The 24,753-nt window shown below is 35.5% G+C and overlaps 1 protein-coding gene across 3 annotated transcripts in view; it reads right to left on the minus strand.

Moving 5' to 3' along the window:
- Nucleotides 1-1,228: 1,228 nt before the first annotated feature.
- Nucleotides 1,229-24,753, minus strand: part of LOC149578847 (uncharacterized) — a 52,651-nt gene continuing 29,126 nt past the window's right edge. The window contains exons 2-18 of one of the 3 annotated variants that reach the window (XM_089832110.1): nt 22,425-22,677; nt 22,224-22,331; nt 22,040-22,089; nt 21,787-21,876; nt 21,564-21,647; nt 21,403-21,459; nt 21,191-21,279; nt 5,486-5,616; nt 5,242-5,375; nt 4,991-5,118; nt 4,783-4,834; nt 4,467-4,608; nt 4,108-4,298; nt 3,847-4,021; nt 2,560-3,427; nt 1,965-2,289; nt 1,229-1,623 (exon numbers count right to left, since the gene is read on the minus strand). In XM_089832110.1, the coding sequence (XP_089688236.1) occupies nt 1,323-1,623; nt 1,965-2,289; nt 2,560-3,427; nt 3,847-4,021; nt 4,108-4,298; nt 4,467-4,608; nt 4,783-4,834; nt 4,991-5,118; nt 5,242-5,375; nt 5,486-5,616; nt 21,191-21,279; nt 21,403-21,459; nt 21,564-21,647; nt 21,787-21,876; nt 22,040-22,089; nt 22,224-22,331; nt 22,425-22,677 (3,178 nt within the window). In that variant the 3' untranslated portion in view covers nt 1,229-1,322. Of the gene's footprint in view, nt 1,624-1,964; nt 2,290-2,559; nt 3,428-3,846; nt 4,022-4,107; nt 4,299-4,466; nt 4,609-4,782; nt 4,835-4,990; nt 5,119-5,241; nt 5,376-5,485; nt 5,617-21,190; nt 21,280-21,402; nt 21,460-21,563; nt 21,648-21,786; nt 21,877-22,039; nt 22,090-22,223; nt 22,332-22,424; nt 22,690-24,753 lie in introns of all 3 variants that reach the window. The other 2 variants (XM_089832103.1, XM_089832119.1) reach the window with 2 other exon arrangements.

The raw sequence follows: 24,753 nt of genomic DNA on the forward strand, positions 1-24,753 counted from the left end.
TGTGTGCGTGATTTATAAATTCCCTTGTATAGATTGATTTGACAATTGATATATGGTATGTCATAGACTCATAATGCTTACACTTTTATCGTGTATGATATGTATGTTGTGTGTGGCATGTATAAGCCTATACCCCATGCACATTCATTGTTTGAGTGTATGGGCTATGTGACTATCTCCGTGAGCATAGTGGAGTGGACCTCCAAGTTCCGCATGTAATCACCTATAATAAAATTTGATCTCTATTCACCATCCCACTTTGATCTCAAGTCTCTATCCAACTTCCAATAACATTCTTAGAGAACCATGAAACTAATGAAATAAGAAATAAGAGCTAGCATCAATAATCCTTGCATTTCCTCCAATTTCTTCATCTATAATTTCAATAGGTGGACTTCCTCCATTATTTGACTATTTCTAGGTCATCATTGGCAGCCAAGGATTTTTTAAGGTTTTGGCTACTAATTAAGATTTCAATAGTTTCAAAGACTACATTTTTCTTTCCACTTAAGGCCATTTTAAAAGTAGTTGTGAAGGTCATGGTTGGCCCTGGTGTGACAAAAAATAAATAGGTTTCGCTCCAAATTAAAATATATAGATTGCCAAGTTTTTTTTGGAGGTTACTTTTACTGCCCGCATTGTATTTCATTCATTTCAACTACCTAAGCTATACTTTGAAGCTCCAATGAATATATTTTTCTTGACATTACATCCCTAGTCTCAGCATAGGATAGTGAAGCCTAAAATAAACCCACTGCTGAGCGCAACCAAATGGGTCCAACCATTCTATTGAAAGTAGGTACAACCATTCGAGCAATTTCGTTTGAATATAAGAAAATTGTTCCCCTTAAATATAAGCCGAAACTCAATGCTAAAAACCAGCAGCAATTTGTGAATTGGACATCCATGATTCAGCACCAAGTGAACAGTAGTACTCATAATTCAGAGGTAAGGATTTAAAAAACGGGAAAAAAGTAGTTCAAGTCCCTAAAGCCTTTGATATCATTTATTATACATGCTAGTGCTTTTAGAATGCCAACCCAAGCCAATCAAAGAAAATTAAAACTGCACTATACTCGATTAGAAATTAACAATACAATATAATTCGCTTGTCTAAATTTCTCCACTGGCCTAATTTTTTAAGTCATTTTATCAAAATATAAATCCTTATAATAAAAATCTACTAGCAACAGGTAAGACTTTAATAAATTTACAGCACAGAATAGCATGCACTCAACCACCACCCTGCTTGAGAATAAATAAATAATAAGATATACGTATGCCTTATAATGTCTATGGCATGAGGAAAATATGCAAAACTTCTATGGTTTAATCGCAAACATTAGATCTCCTGCCACCAATATCTCAGCAGGCTGTGGATTGGTATAGACATATGAAACGACTGACTTGTATGTCCCTGCTGGCCTGTGAAGGCCCAATACAAGAATATATTCTTGCAAAACCTCTATGAAGAGTTCCATAAATGTTTTCCCTACAAAGCATTTGGGAACTGGAAGCTGCTGTAGTTTTCCACCAAAAGATTGATTACCTCCTATGATTACTCCAACCGATAAAAACTTCTCAACTATATCAACTGCATTACGATTAAAAAACGTAGCATACCTGCAAAGGGAAAACATTTTCTATTATTATCATCTTAAAACTTGGAGATACAATTTGTAAGTCCATATCCATATAAGATTTTTCTGGCAAGGTACATAGATTATTCAGGTACTGTAAAAAAGACCATGAAAAAGTAACCATGAACTGCCTGGCTATATATTTGCGAGGAAGCAAACAGGCTTCCTGAAGTGTTACCCAAAAGGAAACACAATTTTGTCTTTGTATAATTAAATTCGTTAGCATTTGCTCCAGGATAATTTATTTAATAATTGATCAAATCAACAACTAAAAGGTCAGAAAAATTCAATTAAAAACAGCAATTAAGGCAAAAAGAAACTTACATCAAAAAGTCAAGTGCAGCAGGACTGAAACCCTTTCCCTCAATATACGAGGGTGAAAACATGTAGTCTGAACCCCGGTTCCTAGCATAAATTCTACTCTCAAACATATTGTTATTCATATGAAATTTAGGCCTCAAGTAATGAATTGCAGCTTCTTTCTGTAGTTCAACAATTATGCGGTCCCTTGTTGGTCGAAGAAGGCGTTCAATGGTTGCAGCTATCAAAATGTTGTTTATATCAAAAAAGGCTTCTGTAATAGAGGACTGATCACTTTCATCTTTAGTTTCTTCCTCATAGCTTCGTTGTGCCAATATAATTACTCTTTCTGTAGAAGCAAGACAGAACCAATGAAAGTGATAAATTTACAACTAACAAAATCAGATGACAAGTTAAGCCTGAAGTAAATATAATGTTGCTCAAAAACCAAAAGAACATTTAACACAACATTCAATCAGTTTAAAAGTAAATAACTCAGCTATAATCTTGACATTGTTGAGAGGCCCATCTGAGTCCTTCAGAAGTTTTATGTAGATAGTACTAGAAAATGAGCGTCAAAATCAAAGTAAGATCATTTCAATAAGGAAAATATATGCACCTGCTTGCATGACACCAGCCCGAACCAGATCTAGCTCATATAATGGTGACCCTTTTACAAAATAGACATCTTTAAACATTCCAACACATCCCCATTCAGAAGCGAGTGGTTCTTTAGGATGTAAAATAACCACTGGTGGATTTGGTAGATATGGCATTCTAAGACGGCTAATGAAATAGAAAATGTTAATAGGCCATTTTCCCTGGATACACAATAATATGTGCGGTGTATTCAGATCAATTACTGAAATGGTTCTGGTACACAAATTTTCCATTATGGCGCCCACCCTTCTTTCCAAAACAGATGGATCAGGTTTCTCCCACTTATGTTGTGGTGGCCAGCTTGTTGCAACGTCTATTGCTTCCTCCAGTGAAAATGTGTGATGCAATGTTGCTGTAGAAGTATTTTTATGAAAATGGGAGTTCCCAGGTGATTGACTATCCTCATGGCTGGCAGAAATAATCTGTCGTATCTGGCTCTGATGTTTGCTTCTGTTTCTCGACCTCATGAGTGGTGCAGAGCTTTCAGATCTTGATTTATTGCTATCATCATCATAACTGATTGAAAACTCAGCAGTTGTGAGATCCATGGATCTTGTATTTTGAAGAAACCTTCGCTGCTTAATTTCTTCTAAGAGTTCGCTGTCTTCCATGGAGACTTTTGTCTCAGAACAGGAAAGAAAAGTAGTTTCCTGTCCAAATTTAGAAACTTCTTCTGCAGCCCAAAGGTCTTCAGCGATAACTAAACCAATATCAGAAAACAAAATCTGGTGCCCTTTTGGGTATAGAACTATTTCTCTAGTATCACCCATCAGAATGTCAAGACCAAACAGGATAACATGGAGCTTCCTGTAAACTACCTCTGCAGCCTGCTTAAAAGGGGGATAAAATTAAAGGATTGTCATTGATTGTAGACCTAGAAGTCTAATCACCGGTACTGCAAAAATTACACATATCAAATCCTCAATGTCACACAATACGGAAAGAGTGCTGTGCAATGCAGTCAAATCAAAATTGAAAATGCCGATCTGTCAATAATTAGCATTAACAGTTCGGTGCAGCTACATTGTATTCCTCCTGACTATCCCTTTTTCTAAGATAGCAGATAAAAAATTCTATTAATTTTCCAAAAGAAAATATGTTTAGAGCAGGAGTGGGCCAAAGGCAGAACACTAAGTTTATTACCTCAGTATGACACAGATTAAAGCTAGAATAAGCAACATGCATCTAGCTTCTTCATGTTGTCTAGCTAGAGCAGTTGATTTGCAATTTTGAAGCAATGACTGACCTCTTCAAAAATTAACCCTTCCGCGTGAAAGCAAGGAGGCAATATCACTGGAAACACTTCCTGCTTACGACCATCTGCATATTGCTGCACCCAATGTTCAGATCCTGTAGTAGAGACAACCAAGCCTGACTTGAATAGATTTGTCAAAAAGGTTGGCAGCCCTTTGATGTGGCAGCTGAAATGGCGATATGCAAAAGATTATAAGTACTACAATGTTCATTGGCAAATCAATTCACTGCACAAATTTAAAAAAATAACCACCTTCGTGCAAGCAGTTGAAAACGAATCGCTTCTGGGCATACAATCTCAATTTCATCTCCTACGTCATCTAAAATGGCACTGTTCTGATTCTCAGGTTTCAACATTTCTACAATAACTCGAACCCCTGTGCCACAGTGTCGATGTACACTCAATGTACGAACAAATTGCGCTGCATCCTCTGCATCAGCATTCTTCAATACCATACTTAATCAGTTATTAAATCACCTAATACAGCTTAATTGATTGACATATACACTAATGGTGGACAATATGTCCTTTCAATATATACTTGTGAGTGGTAGTCACAAAATAATGAAAAACCACATAAACTGGATATATAAAAAAATTCAGAATCTCACCACAGCCTCTCGATCGGCCATTAAGAATACAGCCGATGCCATCTTAGCACTAACACGATCAAGATCGAATTCATTCAAAGGTGTGCCCTCAATAAACTCTACACGGCCTTTATAATGTGCTAGGAGGCTTTTCATCTCGAATCTGTAAAGATTCAAGAATCACCAGTACATAAAGTGAACAAACAGACTTTTGAGAAACACCAAAAAGAAAAGGAAGAAACAGCAGTACATAGATTTGTACTGTAACAAGTCCAGATATAAAACATTTGGAATAGAACAATGCAAAGACTAGAATCATTCGAAGGTAGAAGCTTACGAAGGTTTATATGGGGCCATAACCACAACTCTAAGAGGAAATGCTGGCATGTCTGAAAGAAAATTAGCAATACAAAGAATTAACCAATACCTTTAATTAGGAGCATACTTCATCTCTGAATATTCAATACTGTATTTACAAGACAGATAACCAATTTTTAGCAGTGACCAATAACTTTATTAGTCATTTTAAATTTTATCTTCCCAACCTTTATCATGAGAAGGATGATAGAATTCTGAAAGAAAGTCCTGCACAGTTCGATATGATAAATTTCCACTAACTATAATAAATCTTGAACCAACCACCTTTTGCACAGCAAATTTTCCCCCATATGGCCTGAAAAAGTGTAATTATTTGTTCACAAACTGGATAAATATGGTTGTATTAAATCATGCCTTTTGAGCATCCAAATAAACATACAATAGCTATTAAGCAATTGTGTAGAGTATTAAAGTGCACCTCCGTGATGCAAGCTCCAAGATTTTATTAATCTGTACAGGTAAAATGTACAAGGCTATCAATATGGTAAATAACGTAACAGCACGGCCCCAATCAGAATTCATTGTAATATCACCATATCCCACAGTTGAAATCTGTCCCAGAAAGAGAAAACAGTATCAGTTTTTATTATGTTTCAAACATAAGAATCTGTATGCCAGGTCACATATTATGTTAATATAAAATTAGAGGACGTAGGTCATACTGTAACAATAACAAAGTAGAAGGCATGATAAAATGTTAAACATCCATGAGAACCGCAATTGTTCTCTCTCTTGATATGGAGTGGGGTAGCCTTTTGTTCAACCCAGTGTAGCAGACCAGCCATAATAAAAACTGCACAAATGTAATAAGTAAAGTTGTCATTTATTACATATCAAAGGCATAAAACTAGAGCAATTCCTTTAGTGAAGCACAACTGATTTGCAATACCTATAGCAAATAAACAAATAAAAACAAACATAAATGAACGAAAATTGAAGCCTCTAATGAAAATTCAATGTTATTTTTCATGCTTGGTACATTTTAGATACTACCAAATATAAGCTACAGAAATTGTGATTGAAAAACGAGAAACCGGTATAAATCTGTATAACTTTTACCAGCCAAATATGGCTTTACCAATGTTTCAAATTACTAAAAAATATGGTTCATCTGAGACTAGAAATGGGAGAGACGAGCAAGAAACAAATGAACAATATGAATGTCGGATTTAAAAAACAGAAACTCTCTTTAAGATGATTTGGGTTTATTTTTGTATGCCTTCAAAATCATTTGCAAATATTTTCTGATCATCATGTTGGATTCGATGGATTCAGCATGTTCTGAAGAGAGGGACGTACAGGCCCTCAAGGCCATTTTTTCATATACATTGTTACAGATCAGTACTATCTATCTCATCAAGGCTGGTAGAGGGGCCATCAAAAAATCTCACAAGCAGGCCACTGTCGGGAGGTAAATGAAGAAACTAGAAGTGATGGAGAATATTCCAGTCTTTAGACTGGATCACATCAGAATCAACAAATATTTCAAAAATGGCTACAACAGAATAGGCCTGCAAGTTTCTGGACATGCAAATTTTGTGGAAGAATTTATATGAATGGGCCCTTCAAATTTTCAAAGATGTAGTAAGAATGTTAGATTCTTTTATACTCTAGAGGTTATCTTACCGTGTCCTTGCAATGAAGCCAAACACAATCAGATCTTCCAAGCAAGGCCCTTGAATTATTTAATTGCACATTTTTATAAAATGGTGACACCTAGGAGGGGATGCCTCCCTTCACACTAGTCATATTCAATTCTTTAAGTTTCTGTTAGATTTTGTGATCGAAAAGTGCTTTGTTTTTATCTATATTAATATTTCAATTGCTAGTAATGTGTAGTGTTGGTTTCATAAATGTTAAGGTGGTTCACAGGGACGGTTGAAGGCTTTATAAAAGCCTAATTTGTAACAATGAATTTTATCCCCACATAAAATGGCCTATTATTTCTGCTTTAGTTCATTCATGATGTAGATATTGTTTTCTTTTGCATTGTCTGACACAACATAGCCAGAGGAAGATGGATTGTTGTTAAGAAGAAATTGGAAATCTGACTTGTTCAGTAGTTATCAACCATTTTTTGATTGATATTAAGCAATCTTCTTTTCTAAGCAGCTAGAGATAAAGATGTGTTTTAAAATTTAGAGTTCGAAAAACAATTGATAGAATGACCTACAAAATATATGCATTAGGTTTCTACACTGTTCTTGGACATGTACAGGAAGGTAAGTGGGGTTTTGATCTGATATGATCCAATCTGAGGACTGGAATATACAAGGTGGGGTCAAAGTGATGCTATTAGATGAATTTCAGCATGATTGTATCAAGTAGCGTTGAGGAAAAGGCAATGGATCTTTAGAGTGACGAGAAGGCACTAGATGTAATTTAGCAGAAGGTCTTGCTCACAGAGGAATGCAGAGCAAAGAATCACGCAGCAAGAGGATCTGTACAGGTGTTGATAAAAATTGATCAGTACTAGGAGATAGGTGGCCAAATTCACAAAGTGGCAAAGAAAGTCAAATTTATAAATGATTAAAGTCCTTTGTTTGTTTTCCCTTTGGATCAAGGGGTTTTTGCTAGAGTTTATGATCCATGAGTGGTTTGTTTTTATTTGTATTTAAGTATTAATCATATGTTAAGTCTTGTTTGTGGACAGTTAGTGGTTATGTAGTTGTTGGCATGGCTCACAAGAATGGTTTAAGGCTTTATAAATGCCTCTTTTCTAATAATACTTTTCCCCACATAATACAGAATATTATTTATGATTTAGTTCATTGGTGTATGTTATCTTTCTGTGGTGTTGTAGAACATTTTGTGGTTATTTTGCCTAGCTTTGAGATTCCAAGATGAATATTTTTCAACACATGTTAATTCTCGTTTCCTTTAGCCAAGATATCCAATCAAAACATGGAGACTGCTCAGCTAGTTTATTTTAGGATAGTATAGTTCGTATGTTACAAAAGGGATGAGGGATGTTAACACCTCTGTTCCCCAAAAAAATTGGTACTTTGTCAAAGCCTGTATGCTAAGTGTTGGGGGCAGACATACTTGCAATTACCAAAAGGAAATCTAAGTAGGGAAACCCTGAAGCCCAAATGTACTGTTTTTCTATTAATGTTTCATGCTCATGTGGGTTAAGGGGATATAACATGAAGAGATATTCTGCTTGTGAGGGTGATGATTCAGCTAATAGTTTGCTTTCAGTTCCTTAGATAATTTGTTTTTGTTCTTAGTTTAGGCAGTTGAATAAAATCTTGAATAGTATTGACACCTGCCCATTGTGTAGAAGACATGAAAACTATGAGTCCAATGAAGTACAAATTCCAGGGATTCTCTAAGCCATCTAAGCTTGGCAATTGTAATGACCCTTACTACAAAGGTCACTAAGAACCAGTGATAAACTGAGACAAATTCCTATCTTGTAGTCTGAGCTGTTCTATGAAAGACAATGTACTATGAAATTTGTCATGCAACGAGTAATGTCTCAAATAATTCACCAAAGGGCTAGTTGTTAACAAATGCAAGTGATATCAACAGAATTCAAGGACATTAATTTAATGAACAGATCTGTGACAGAACAATAATCCAATTAAAATAAATGACGATGTCTGTACATAAACAATCGAGTAACATTAAGAACCTGGATTACTGCTGCCATTATTCACTGTTTGAGTGAGATTGTCCGGATGGTGATCGATTCAGATTTTTATTTCCTCCAAATCTGAGCTATAACTCGTACCGCCAAATTAGTCATATACTGTTCGTTTTTCTTGTTGCCTGCCGATCAATACCTCCGAACTGGTGCGATTTCTGATAGAGTTCGCACCCCTCCCCTTTTTATGACGATCTGACCCGTGTCCGCCTGGAGTGAACAAGCAAATGTGCTAGGTCGTATTAGTATTAAGTTATTCTCCAATACTTCTACAGTGAAGAATACGGATTGTTTGCAGTCTCTGAACGAAGGTCTCCGGGGTGGAAAAATGAACAATCAAACCCGAAATGATGCAATTCGCGCTGTCTAGTTCCGGCTATAAAATTCGTATTTAATTTTCAGGCTTGCGATTTTCTTTTAATAACTCGCAACCTTCCAACAGAGTCCGTCTGCTTCTCCCCAATCACTGATTTCGCTGATACGTTCGGCCTGCCCTCCCAGGAATTATGCGACTCGGTTCTGATGAAAATCGATGCTCATAAATGCTCTCAATGTCCAAAGGTGACTCTGCTGTTTCGAGTTGGTGTGAAAGATTTCCGCCAGCGGTCCTAGTACACTTCTTTCCGACAATTCCCATATAATGATCTTTGCAATTTTTTTAATATATAAATCCTATCCTTCAAACGGCATCGACTGATTTGAATCAAATCCGCCTACAGCTTGATGTCAAGGAGAAGCGCCACAACCCTCATGGAAAATCGACGATGTTATTAGGTAATGTTTCAAAGAACCTCCACTGCCTTGACTCTGAAGAAATTCTTATAAGCCCGGTTTCCTTCCCTCAACAATTCTTCGCTGATTACAGTCTCCAACTTGGCCTTAGGCCACAGATTTTGCCCCGATGAAATGACTGCAATGTCACCTCCTGTTGTGCAATAATTCAGGTGATATTTCACACCCTCAAAATTGCTTATCAATGGGAGTTTTCGTTCCCAAAGATAACTCGAGAATTTGCAGACCAAATGACTACAAATTGCTCCAACTGAAATCGAAGTTGAATCCACAAAACCGCTTCCTTCCAATGGGTGCCCCCTGCCCTCTATTTATTTACTTTTTGAGAAGTCGCTGGAAGCTTCCAGAACAACTTATTATAATATATTTTATTATTAATTAACTTTATAAAATTAAATAAATAACTTTAAAAAATTAAATAAATAACTTTATAAAGTTAAAGTACAATCTCAGTTCGACATTAAAACAAGTAGGCCCCACTTACTGGATAATAATTTTCTGGGAGCAAAAATGTAATCATTTGTCAACAGAATGACTCTCTCTCCAAAAATATTTGCTTACAAGAGTCGATGATAGGCAAATCCCCTGGTAAAAGTTATGTCACTTAAAAGGGGACATGACAGCAATGGCCACCATGAGATCACAGATGCTAATCTTGATCATGTCTACCTAAAGGAGTTCAAGAACCACATGGCCAAGCCCAAGGGGAGATCTTTCAAGGCTATGCTGTCCTGCATTTTGTCACCACACAATGTAACAGTACAAAACTTTTTCAACTGAGTTCCCTGTTTCTCTGAGATAATTCATCATTTAATTGGCCAAGATTGATCAACCAATTGTTCCCAATTTATATAATGAATCCTTTTACTAAAGGCTCTCATCAAGTCTTTTCCGTCTTTTCAGTTTGTTAGCCTATACTTGATTTTTGAGGCATCCAAAGTCCCTTTTGTGTTTTTTAGTGTCTGTTTAGATTGTTTGTCTTTTTGTTTCCTTCAATCCCTTGCTTTCGGTTTTCCCCTTGATTCAATATCTCTTGGAGCTTAACCGGAGTTATCAGTCAAAAGATATCAAGGTTTAAGTGCCTAAATCGGAGAAGTTGTTGCATCTCACCATAAGAAGACACCCAAGTGTAATTCTAGAATGTAGAATGTACTTGAGGGATACCATCTAAGAGCCACGTCCCAAGTTCATAAATATAAGTAGGTTAGGAGATCCATTCCCAAAGGTATTGAGGTCAGCATAAGCAAAGAGGAGAATGTAATATAAAACAATGAATCAGATAAAGTGAATATATAAAGGAGATATAAGAAATGTAATATATGACTAGTGATAATGAATACAGACACTTTTGAGTTTTGATCTATTATGTTACGTGTGATATTATTATTCTAATCTCAGATCCATACATAATTCCTTGGTTGCCTCAATAGGACTAAGTTTGGGGTAAGAATACTACAAAACCATAAATCATTATGGTAGAGAACTCTAGTCTACATCCCTTAGTTTTCTTGCTAACACGGGTAACTATTAAATGAAGTCATTAAAATTACAATGGAACATAAATATATGGTGGAAAAGGGTTGCAACATTATATCTGATGTGTAGAGAAAGGCTAAGAACAAAAGTTGTAATCACCCAAAAAATGTCCAGTAAACTATAAGCCCCCTTTTCATCATTTGAATCTCTATGCTAGACTACATCTTATGCTTAATTAATTTTTGCATAATTATCAATTATTTATCTTTGATAAAATCCTCTAAAATTCATTTATTCAATTATATCCTATAGTTTGACCACCTTATCCGAAGTCTTTATTTAATTAGAAGAACATGCTCTCTTTTAATTAAATAAAATCCCCTGTATCTTATGTGTGCACATGAAAAAGGAATTCCTATTTTGAAAATTATAAAATAAGGCATTTTTGTCTACACATTTAATGCACACTTTCCAAGGCAATGGAATCTCTTTTTCCTCTTATTCTCCTCCACACATCTTTTGCCTCTTAACCATAACTATTGATCTTGCCTCTCGAGATTCTTGTGCACCAAAGTCAAAATGAGGAATATTCTCCGCTGTAGATTTTGCCACTTAATCTCCTCCTGTTCATTGTTCTTTAAAAGGAGGCTCTCTCCCCACTCTCTCATATTTTAGACTCTCATGCTATTGTTATGCTGCAAGTTTCATTCTAGAGCTATTGGAGCACTCATTGCACTCTTGCATCTTTTTGGAGCATTCTTGCACTCATCATAGTTTACTTGCATTATAGCTTAGTTTCCTTTTTGCATTAGCTTACATCACTTAGTCTAAATAGGAGGAAGGCAATCTTGTGCATCTTGTTAGTTTAACTTTTTTTCTTGTTATTGCATTGCATCTTAGATTAGCACTCATTCTAGCTTGCATTTGCATACTCACTTGATTCTTGGATACTAGCACTCTTGTTCTTGTCTTTAAATCTTCCATTCTATGGTGCACCTTGCAAGGATCTCCTATTGAGGTTCATTTGAGACACATGTTCATTGCCACTATTTGCTTAGTTTTCTCTTGCACGTCATGGATAGGAAGCTCTAAGTTGCCATTCAAGGTTCCTAATCCATTAGATCACTTGGATAGAATGTCTTAGAGAAGTGTGTCACATTTTTGGCATATATATTTTTACCATATGAGGGTTTATCGGAAAAGGATGTCACAAAGCTACAATAAGAAGGTCCATTCTAGAGAATTTCATGTTGCAAAACTTGTTTTGAGAGAGAATCAACAAAAATTGAACATAGAAAGGAAAGTTCGAATCTAGTTGGATAGGTCCTTACAAAGTTACTACTGCTTTTGGGTTTGGTGCATATCATCTTTCTACACCTAAGGGAGAACTTCCTAAACGTATCAACATCCTTCACTTGAAGAAATTCTAAACATGCTCCTCTCGCTGTTCAGAGATTTGTACATATCACAAAGTCCTGAAAAAATCCACAAAAAATTGATATATGGCCCCAAAAAATCCTAAAAAGTAGAAAATGTCCTAAAGAAATTATCATCTCAATGAAAACCTAGCAATAAGTGCTTTAATGTATCTCCAAAAAAAAAAAAAAATCCTTCCAAGTGATGAAAACCTAGAAACGGGCACTACTTGAGACCCACGAGCTTATAACTATCAGCTTGTCACTTTCCACTCTGAACCCTTTCTCTTCCATCTCTTACCTTTGTCTCCTTGGTCAGGGGTTGTTCTTTGTCTAGGTCTAGGGGGCACCAACATATCTTACTTTGGTCTCTTGTGTGGATTGGCATTTCTTGGTGACTCACCCCAAATAGTGTTTTACAAAACTTCCCTTGGCATCAAGTGTTTCTCAACACTTATTGGATAGTCTATCCTAAGCTCACACTTTGGCCACAATCTCGTTATGCTATATTTCTCACCTACAAGCATTAGTCCTAGCAAGTCAGTGATTATCTTTTTCTTTCTTACATCACGCTTAAACTAAAACAACTGAGATTTTCTTGACTTATTTTCTTTATGTTGATTGATGATGATTTTCGCTGAGTGTTCCCTCCTTAGTCTCTCCAAGATGTCGCTTGGACTAGAGGACTATGAGCATGAAGCATGTGTTTCTTTGACTTTTGTCTGTGGGTGTAGTTTTGGTGATCTTAGGTGTATCTTGCTTTAACCCCTTGGGCACTTAGGAGAATTGAGGCAATGTCCTTGCCTATTACATTATATTTGCATTGCAAGACCGTGCTTATGGCCAGCTTGAAAATTGTGTCTCGATGTGAGCATTATCTTTCTATACTAAACCTAGGGAATCTAATTGCACCTTCATCTTGACCTATATGTCTTTGATGCATAGGTTAGGGTCTCACATCCTATCCGATATAGATCATATTCATATCTTCATAGTCTTGTGCTAGTGATGGTTGTATGATTTTGCGATGTCCCTAATAAAGCTTGATGATAAAAACAAGGACCTCCCTAATTGACTCGTGCAATTACACTTTGCATTTTCCTATTAGTTTGCATATGAGTTCAAAGAGAGTCTCCATCACTTTTGGACGTGCCGTCAACTGTGCTCGATCATCTTTTCTTCTCTCCCTCAATCATGTCTTCGTCATCTCTTGATCTTTCACTCATCATCTTTCATCTTTCTTCTATCCTTTCAGTCAAAGGGGTTAATCATGTCATCACATCTTTTGGACCCCTTATATAATATTTTGACCTAATTTTTCGAAGTCTTGGATTTCTGTGAAGATTGCACCCTAACCTAATTTCAATGACCTGAATCCATTTTCGGAATCCAAATCAAAATCCAACTTCATCATCAAAATCATGTCTTAAATTTCTCCTTCAACGCAATTGACTGATCTCTTTTGGGGTAAACATTCAAATCTTCTGAAACAATCTTCGTTTCTTCGTCTCTTCATCTCTTCCATCATCTTCATCTCTTGTTTCTCATCATTCCATTTTATTTTATTCACTTTCTTTCTTATTTTGGCCCGATTCTATTGTTTTATCTCCCTAGTCAAACTGGGGCATATTCTCAATGCTCGGTGGTCAAACTCAGGTTTATGCTCCTTGAGTCTCTTATTTGTCATCGTGGACCTTATCTTATCTCAATTTGATCAACTCTATCTCATTTCGGCATCTCCTCTATATAATTTCGATTTTGATCCCGACGGAGCAAGAATACCTTAATCTATCTATCTGCAAATTGATTATGTATCTATCTTTTGCTTTACCTGGGGCAGACTCTTGATCTATCTATCTTGGATGTATCAAGTCTCGTCTTATCTTTATGGGTTTAGATTCATCTTGATCTATCTATCTATCTTGGGCATATCGTTGATGTTTTGTAGCTTTAGTCAGATAAACATATAAGTCAATACTACTGTAGATATATATATATATATACACTTATATAATGTGAGATATAATTTATACATGTGTTCACTATATATGAGATATCAATTATATATCTAAGTATTATTATATTAAAGAAATCAATATAATGATTAATGGAAAATATATATAAATACATAACTATTATTAAATTGTCATTATATTGATGAATAGACATGTCCCATAAAGGGACATGTCTCTTCTTGGATTATTCTCCATATAAAAATATATCAAGTTCCTGCCTTTGGAAAACATATACCAAATAGGCAGTACCATTACAATTGCAGCAATCCTCGTATAACCTCAATGTGGTATCAAAGCGAAGCGTGGAAGTAAAGTATAATTGTTGAAGAATGTTGAAGGATGATCGAATTACAATTTGCAGATAGATTATAGGAATAATACAAAAAAAATTCTCAAAGCTGATATTGCAAAGGCACATGGCTAATATTGAACATAGGCATAATGTGTCAGCAACTCAAATGTGGAAGGCAACATTTTTTGACTTCGAATGATTAAATGGCAATCCCCACATGATGGTGAGCAAGGCCTCTTGAGGGGCTAAGTGAACATTAACTAGCCTTGTTGGAAAGATGTTAGCTCGATTGGTGTTACTACATGTGGATTCTATTTGGGTGCTATATTGTTAAGGGCATATATGTGAATGTAGCAAACAAGACTGAGCAGTGATCAAATCATAGAGGTAAATGTTTGAGCTTTGTGTATGTATTTCAATGACCACAGTATTGTGTGGTTATGCCTTGGGCGCTCTTGATTTATAAATGAAATTGAGAGTACAAGTTATGAGAACGGTGAACATAAAGGACTATGGAGGCTCAAAAACATATGAGATCCAAAGAGTCATTGAAGAAATTGCTGATCTGTAGGCAGTCAAATTGCGTCATATTGCAAAGTCTTCTATACATATTTAATGGGCTAAAAGCACGGGCACCAATGGATCAACGGGAAATAATTCTGAAGAAGGATATTAAAAGACGCCTCCCTTATTGGGCTGCTCCCACTGACGGGAAAATGGTCTGTTTTGCGATAGCAAAGAAAATGGCCGGACACATCAAACCAACTAATATCAAGATTATGGTCAGCTGAAAGTGGTACCGACAGTACTGTAGAGCAGGGTCAAATTATCAATCGTAAATAAGTAGAGATCAGGTGTGATATCCCAAACAAATTAAGTCAATAATAAAGTGAATAGCACGTGAGTTAATATAAGAAGTGGACATAGACACATGATTATAAGGTGTGGCATCAAGCACCAATCAAACAAGGTATATCTTCTTTATAATATTCACTTCATAGATATGGGATTATAATTGAAAATAGCTATGGTAATATTATAAAGAGTTATGTTATTGTAAATCTATGAGAAATTATAAATCTTTCTATTATTGAAATATAAAATTAAGAATTATGTTGTTAGTAATAGGCATGAGTTAAATTACTAACATCTTAATTAATGTTAACATTCTTATTTGTATTTCTAAATGCACTATAAGAGCTATTTTCCTTGATCTTTTTCGAGGATGTACTTGCAAGAAAAGGAGAATTGATATCAAATTCAGAGGAGGTCTAACACTCCATCAGAAGCATCATTGGATGAGGAGCTCTAAAGATTAATATTCAGAAGAACTTTGGAAATCCATGTGTGATTGCATGATTTTGATGAGCCTACCCCCCGTGTACATCATGAGGAAGTAATAACTTCCAAATGATTATCACTTGTAAAAGTTATTGGAAGGTGACAATCTTCCAATAACTTAATCTTTTATTATGATAGACATTTTATGATGTCTGAAAATAGATTGTAACTTGCATGGTGGATTAAGTTCCTTAAATAGACCATGACTTTCTATTGTGATGGACAATTTATGGTGTCTAAGTAGATCGTGATAGATGATAACTTGCATGGTGGATTAAGTTTCTTAAACAAACCATGGTTGTTCATATGGTAAGCATTATGGGAATGCGTGTGCACATACCTTATGAACAATTTGAGACATGGTGAATGTTATGCAAATTGATGTTCAAGAGGCCATTACACAGAATATTTGGTGAATATCATACAACTTGATGTTCAGGGGGCCATTACTCACAAGACTTGGTGAATATCTTGCAACTCAACATTGAAGAGGCCATTACCCAAGGAGCACTTGGTGAATGTCATGTGACTTGACATTCAAGAGGCCATTACTCTTAATATAATTTCCCAAAGTACTTGGTGATGTCATATGACTTGACATTCAGGAGGCCATTACTCTTGATATCATGAGATGATATCTAAATGATGGATATCTTCTAATCAAATATATCCTTCATCTTGCTAACTTGATATTACATTGAGGTAATACAAGCATTTATCCTCCCTAGCTAAGAGGGAGTGTTGATGTTTTGTGGCTTTAGTCAGATAAACATATAAGTCAATAGTAATGTATGTATATATATATATATATGTTCATTATATATGAGATATAAATAATATATCTAAGTATTATTATATTAGAGAAATTAATATAATGATTAATGGAAAATATATATATAATTATAACTATAATTAAATTGTCATTATATTAATGAATAGAAATGTCCCATGAAGGCACATGTCTCTTCTTGGACTATTCTCCATATAAAAAATATATTGGGTTGTTGCCTTTGAAAAACACATACTGAATAGGCAGTGTCATTACAATTGCAGCGATCCTCCTAGAACCTCAACACATATCGGTTCTCATCCTATTATTATCAATTATGATTCATCCTATCTATCTCTTTGTGCTTCATTCGATCAGGTTTGGAGTCAGATATTTACCAGCTCTCTTGAAATCAACATTCTTTGACTTAATGTGTTCCCAGATTGCTCACGCATTAGTCAAAGAGGGGCAAATGTAATCACCCAAAAATTGTCTAGTAAACTATAAGCCCCCTTTCAGCATTTTGATCTCTATGCCAGACTACATCTTATGCTTAATCAATTTTTGCATATTTATCAATTATTTATCTTTGGTCAAATCCTCAAAAAATCATTTATTAGATTATATCTTATAATTTGACCATCTTATCCTAAGTATTTATTTAATTAGAAGAACATGCTCCCTTTTAATTACATAAAATCCCCTTTATCTTATGTGTGCACCTTAAAAAGGAATTTCCTTCTTTTAAAAATAGAAGAAAAAGACATTTTCGTCAACACATTGAATGTACACTTTATAAGGCAAAAGAATCTCTTTTGCTTCTTATTCTCGTCCACACATATTTTGGCTCTTAACCATAACCGTTGATCTTGCCACTGGAGATGTTTGTGCACTGAAGTCAAAATGAGAATTATTCTCCACTGTAGATTTTGCCTCTTAATCCCCTACTGTCCATTATTCTTTAAAAGGAGGCTCTCTACCCACTTTCATATCTTAGACTCTCATGCTGTTATTATGCTGCAGGTTTCATTCTGGAGCTATTGGAGCACTCATTGCACTATGGCATCTTGTTGGAGCATTCTTGCACTCATCATAGTTTACATTCAATCTATTTTACTTGCATTATAGCTTAGTTTCCTTTTTGCATTGGCCTACATCACCTAGTCTAAATAGGAGGAAGGTAATCTGTGCCTCTTGTTAGTTTAACTTTCTTTCTTGTTATTGCATTGCATCTTAGATTAGCACTCATTCTAGCTTGCATTGACATACTCACTTGATTCTTAGATACTAGCACTCTTGCTCTTGTATTTGAATCTTCCATTCTATGAGGTTCATTTGAGAGGCACACTCATTGTTACTATTTGCTAAGTTTTCCCTTGCACGTCATAGATAGGAAGCTCTAAGTCGCCATTTGAAGTTCTTAATCCATTGGATCCTTTGGATAGAGTGTCTTAGAGAAGTGTCACATTTTTGGCATACACAAGTAACTTCCTAGTGGCTTGGAGTGGCACAAGCATGTATGCCTAACATGAAAAAAAATACGAAGACTTTCTACAATTTGTTAAAGGAGGTGGTCCAGGAGTCTGAGCTGGATAACATTGTCTAAATCCCCATTGACAATGCAGATGTATATGTCGCCATGAGGAGACTTCCTTATGGAAGGCATTCCACCATTTTTGGTGCCCTTGTGCTGCCCATTACATTCATTTAATGTCTAGGGACATTAGGGCCATTTCTAGTGCCCTTGTGCTGCCCATTACATCCATTTAATGTCTAGGGACATTAGGGAGATTGGGTGGATCAAAGGTGTGGTTTAATGCTTATAGAAACATTATCAAATTTTGTACTTACTACTTAGCTAGATAAGAAAGCACACCAAAGGCAGGGACTTTGTGCAGTTTGGGATCACGTGACTTAACACAAAGTTTATCAATTGGCGAATCATTGCAAGAGTGTTACCTTCTCTTAAGAAGGTGCTTGTAAGCAATTAATAATTGGAATCTTCAAATTCCCAAAAGACAAAAAGGACAGGATTGTTAAGATAGTATTGACAATATGTTTTCCAAGAGTACAAGAGAGCTATTTAAGGTAACATTCAAGATTATGATTTACAAATCTTTTATTTATTACTTTAAATTTTCCATCTTTTATTTTTTATTTTTAAAAAATTTAGTTAATGAAGTCTTTGGTAGAGATTCTATGTTTGATTGATGGGTTATCTAAATGAGGCCATCAATAAGGCCAACTTATTGATCGTGGGATAAACAAAAAATTATGAAGTCCTTAAGCATATTTTAATTTATTTATCTTAAATGGACCAACAAACTCCAACAACCATTTCATGCCATGGGATACTACTTAAACCTCAAATTTTTCTTTTCCAAATGAGAAAGTTATGGTAGGCCTTACCACATGCATTGATATCCAAAGAAAACCTTAGAGAACGCTTCTAGATTAGGTTTAGGTCTACAAGATTGGAGTGGGAAGCCCATTTTTTCATTTGGATCCATTCAAAGGAGGACAATCCAATAGCTAAGTCAGAATAATTATTAATTAAGCCCTTTAATCAGACCACCTTTGATAAATGCAATTTTACCTTAATATTTATAATGTCTCAAATGTAGTATTTGTAAATTTTTCGTGAGTAGAATATGGTGCTGAACACCAGGTCTTCAAAGGCTAGCCATCTGTTTGTTGTGCTATCGTTATAGAACTTATAGATGTGAATGCAATTAGAACCTATTTGAGATATTTAACATCAAGAACAGAAACAGATTGACATAAGCTTGCCTCAATGACCTTCTCTCATCCAATGCAACCTTCACCTTCACACATAAAATTTGAGGGGAAGGAATCTTGTGATGCAATTGCCTTATATGACATTGATCAATATTCAAATTGGAATGCCAAATATGTGGGTGTAATGTCCACTAATGAAAATCTTGCAGAAATTGAGATAGAAGCAGCAGCAAGACAGCATTTTTAGGATCTATTCATTCCTGAGGAGAATGAGCCACATTTACCTCCCAGTTTGGGGCTGGCACATTATTAGGAAGGGAAAGAGGAGGTTGTAAACTGTGGTTGAGAATTATAAGTATTTGAAATTTGAATTTTGACCCTTTTGAAAGATATGAATCATATATATCATATGTAGCCATTGATTCATGACAATTAATAATCAAAATACACTTTTTGTGTTCCCTAAACTCATCCTTAATGCTTGTCATGAAGTATTTAAGTTCATATTCTCTACTTATTAATTTACAAGGTTGCCTCAGGTTTCCGGGACAAGAATGAACAGGGAGACAAGTTTCCAGGACACCAAAAAAAAAATTCAATTTTGAGGATGGCTAGGGGTGGTAAAGTGGACGACTATATAAATATATGGAAAATGTGAAATGTTCATATAAACACATGGATAAAGCATGCATATATACATTATAGAACCTTAGCATATAATAGTACAATATTCAATATGCATTCAGAATTCAAAATTTATTTTCAAAACATTACTAATAAATATTAACTAATTAGTGATCCCACTGCACTATTTGCAAGATCATTCAACAACTGCGTGCAGTCCTATGTCTTTCCTTTGGCAAAAAATGGTTACAGCTATATTCTCTTATTCCATACACATGCTTTCATTCCACAGCCTTCGGCTTTGTCTTGCAGTTGTATACTTCTTTTCTACAGCTGTACACTGCTGCATGTTTCCTATCATTGGAAAAGAGTTATATTTTTATACTCTTATTTTACAGTTGTATGCTTTATTTCTATGAATAGTAGTCATACTAGTTCTTTTTAGAGCTGACTAGCTCATTTTACTGTTAGATGAAGGCCAAAAGAATTCATTATTGATACTCGTAAAAAAAGTGTTTTGTTTACTTAAATTAAGTCAGTTTTTGTTTTAATGGCTGCCTGGCTGCCTGGCTGCAGGTGTCCGGCCATCCCAGGGACAGCAGGGGATGTCCCAAATGTCCCCTAACCACTCCCGGGGCAACAGGACGCTCCTGGCACCAGGCAGTGCCATCGCTGAGTTTCCAGACATTCCCGGCAAAAATATGCAGATAGGGAATGCTTAGTGAATCTCCCTGTAACAAAGTGAATTAATTTAAATTGCAAATATTTTTGCTGAGCCTGAATCAAATATTTTCCTGTCAAGTTTTAGCCAGGTCTGAGTCATGTTCTTTTGCTGCCAAGTTTTAGCCAAGTTTGAGTCATTGAACTATGGTTGGTCTTAATTCCTCATATTGGAAGGTGATTTTTATTGATAATTATTAATACAGTATTTATTTTCCTCCCAGGAAAACATCCTAGAATATCTCTACCACAATTCAAATCAGGAAGAGACAAACACTATAGAATACATGCTCAAAACTACAAAATCAATATTTAGGGAGAAAAAGGAGGAAACTAGCATTCTAAATATGTCTCAATGAAGAGCTTATCAAATCCCTGAATAAATTAAGTCAAGCATCACACATGGGTTGCCAATTAGACACCTACCCATTAAAGCAAAGGATAACCAAAGTGATGTGATTAAGAAGCCAAGATAAAAGCTCAAGAATGTCTTCAGTAAAATGAACAATAACTTGGGAATTTATGAGATAATTACCAACACCAAATGTATATGCCGTAAGAAGAAATATTTGTTGTCCAATGGTATTCCTTGCAAGCACTATGGATGCCAACGGAGGAAAAATTCTGTTTGCACACCAAATAAATAAAGCGTAGATCAGAACAAAATCAACTTTTCTTTCTGTTTATTTATCTACCTTGTACTTGTTCCATTCGTTGGATCCCAAATAATCAAGCCAGCATATGCACCTTAAGAAGCGTAAAACCAATATAAGTTGTGGAATAGCATCATCTTGCTTCCATTGACTGCACAAAAAGAAAAACAATTGTAGCTAGTTCACTTTTTCTTGTCAATATTTGGCAAAGGTGGGTATATTGAAATTTGGTATCTAGGAAGTATTATGATGAACCTCCATATTATGAAAAATGGAAGAGCACTGATCAGGTCAATTATGCCTGTAAATGATACGATATAGTAAAGTCGAACAGGTGCACTGCCACAAAAGGAGAAACAGATACATCATTTCTTCCACATGACAAATCTTTATAAGATAAGATTTAATCCAGTGAATATAAAATTCTGCTTACTCGGTAGGCATAAAAGTAGCACATAAGTGAAATCCCATGTCTCACCTGTAGAGTTTCACCAAGTAGTCCAACACAAAGAAAGAAGCACATGTGCTCCTTAAGACTTTAATAGAATGATGAAACTGTGAAGTGTATCTGTTAGAAATCACTAATATTAAGTCCCTAGGAATAACAACAGAATCTAAAGAATAAATCTGACTCAAGGTTAACAGATTTCTGCTTCAAATATCTAATAATTTCCTTTATGAAAGATATGATGCATTAGAACAGAATTTTGTAGAAGTTCAAAAACACATACGTTGACCTCACATAAAGGGCAATAAGTATGAGAGCTGCCACAGATTCCACCTGCAGAAAATTCCACAAGCATGATAAACTCAGAGTGACAATAGAAGCCTATCCTGAATATATGTGATTACAATGAAAGCAAAAACTATCTAAAGCTAACACAAAGAAACTAATCACAAAATCCTTGGACTAACCCACATAAGGAGAGGACTCCATTTTCCACCTCGAATTGCAGCACGAACTTTAATTGTTGGTACTACTTTTCCATAGAGATAAGAATCATGGTAATTGGATAGGACATCCTACATCCCCAAGCCAAATGTACTAAAATAGTAAAATATATGAGCTTGTAATTGAAGCAGACATAAAGAAGTGCAGATTGGTTCAAGAAATACCTCATTTGCACGTATGATCTTATCCTTTCTTTTTTTCTTCAGCTTCGGAGAACTTTCAGGGTTAAAGTCGGGCTGTTGTATCGAGCCCTCTTCATTTTCAACGACTGGACAGCATTGACCACTGGGAGATATAAGTAGCGTTTGAGAACGGGTAATTTTCTTCTCAGCAGAAGAATTATATCCCCCAGCCTGATCAACTGCAGGCTCATCAAAGGTTTGAACACACACTTCTAGTGGATTCCCATCCTCAAGGCTTCCAAGTTTGCTTCCACCAAAAGAAAATCAAGTCAGTACTGAATATGTTGCACACAAACCATCTTTTAACTCAAATGAAATTTGAAATACTGTGCATGTGTGTGCGCGCACGTGTGTGCATGTGTGTGCGCGCGCGTGTGTGCATGTGCATGCGCATGTGTGTGTGTGTGTGTGCGTGTCTGTGTGTGTTTGTATGTATGTATCAACTAATTAGGCAATGGGAGTTTAATTAGCATGATTCACAATCATCAACAAATTATGCCAATACATGAAAACTCCATATATTTGATGGAGAAAATTGAAAAGTTGTTATAAATAAGTTAATAACCAGCTAGAACAAATGCAGCAGATTATTGTAAATCGTGGCAGCTGAGAGTAGGGAGAGTGGTACATATCCTTTGCACCATCAATTCCAGGCTACTGGCCCATCCAGCAGTTGCTTGTTGTTCATGACTAATGTTCCCCTTATCTATCATTCCGTTTCTCTTTTGAAGAACACTATATAGAGCTATTTTCATACTTTCCTCACTGATTTCAAACCTGTCCATTCAGGTAACCAGTGATTTTAAACCCCCCCAACAAAACAGACAGCTTCAAAACCGCCCCTTAAAGACCAGTTGTTTCATACTGCTAGTTCACTTAAGGCACTTCGAACCTGACAACTCCAACATGAATCCTTTTGTCAATAAGTTTTCATTTTTTGGATCCTTACAGATCATAATATGTTGGCCAATGTAAGAAACAAATGTGACAAATGAGAAGCAGAAAGATTTCCTTAGCTATGAAGAATTACTTGGCAGAATGATCCCCCCAATTTACTAAAACTTGTTTCATAATATTCAATGGCTTCTATTGAATATTTGTAAGGAAAAAGGCGTCCTAGCAAGTTAGGGAGCTAATATTTCTTAAATCACTGTTCTTATCTGCTGAAAATCCATATCTTGAAGTCTTGTGCAAATGTGTTCCTTTGAATGATGTCTGCTATCCTCCTAACATACAAATTGAAAAGGTCCTAAGAGGTCAGTTAAAATTTGCTAAGTTGCCAATTCTAGTGCAGAGATGGATATGTTGTGGAGTTTGGTATGCTGGTAGTCCTAAGAGGTCAGTTAAAATTTGCTAAGTTGCCAATTCTAGTGCAGAGATGGATATGTTGTGGAGTGTACAACCAAAAAAAATTCTTAGTTTGAGACAGCAGGGTACAGGTAATATAGGCATACAATTTTTTTTGAAAATGTATAGAATTTTTGTTAGCATGATACTTAACCATTACTCAATGATATTATGATAGTCATAAAGATAATTGTCTAGGTTTCAATTTTGGTCTCCACTACCAGACCCTCTCATTGAAATCAAGTTTCTTATGTGACAAGCTCAATAAATAGTGGGGGCTTGGAGTGGAGACCACAATGTAACAACTAGTTTTTCCGGGTCTTAAATAACAACTAACATACTTAAAGGAATACAGTTATACTTCAATGTCATAAGAAGACAGTTAAATTAGTTTCATTCATATGAAAGAGATTGACAGTTAAAATCAGTTAAACAAAATTTCTTAACTAAGAACTTAAAACACCATCAATGAATTACGATAGAAATTAAAATCCACATACCATGGAATTCGAAATCAGAAATCATTATAACAATGCTTTTGCAATCACCCAAATTAGTCCACAAATACCACTATAATAATATCATATAACAACTACCATCCAATACCGCTATATCAAAAACAAATGACGATTACTATTAATTACCACTATATAAAATTAGGGCATCATAAACCATTGTATCAGTTAGGGCATCAATTACCATTGGATCATTTAGGGCTTCAGATACCACTGTATCACTTAGTGCTTCAATTACCACTGGATCATTAGGGCATTAGATACCACTGTATCAATTAGGGCTTCAGATACCACGTAATTTCAATTAGGGCTTCAAATACCACTATATCATTTAGGGTTCCAGATACCACTGTATTATTCCTTTCCTTCCGATTTCTTAACTGTGGCAATAACTCAAGATTAGAAGATATGCTCATATTTATTATCCATATAAATGAAAGATTGATATA

Source organism: Cupressus sempervirens, chromosome 1, assembly GCF_028749045.1.
Source record: "Cupressus sempervirens isolate cs-2001-9-10 chromosome 1, ASM2874904v1, whole genome shotgun sequence".
Taxonomy (NCBI): domain Eukaryota; kingdom Viridiplantae; phylum Streptophyta; class Pinopsida; order Cupressales; family Cupressaceae; genus Cupressus; species Cupressus sempervirens.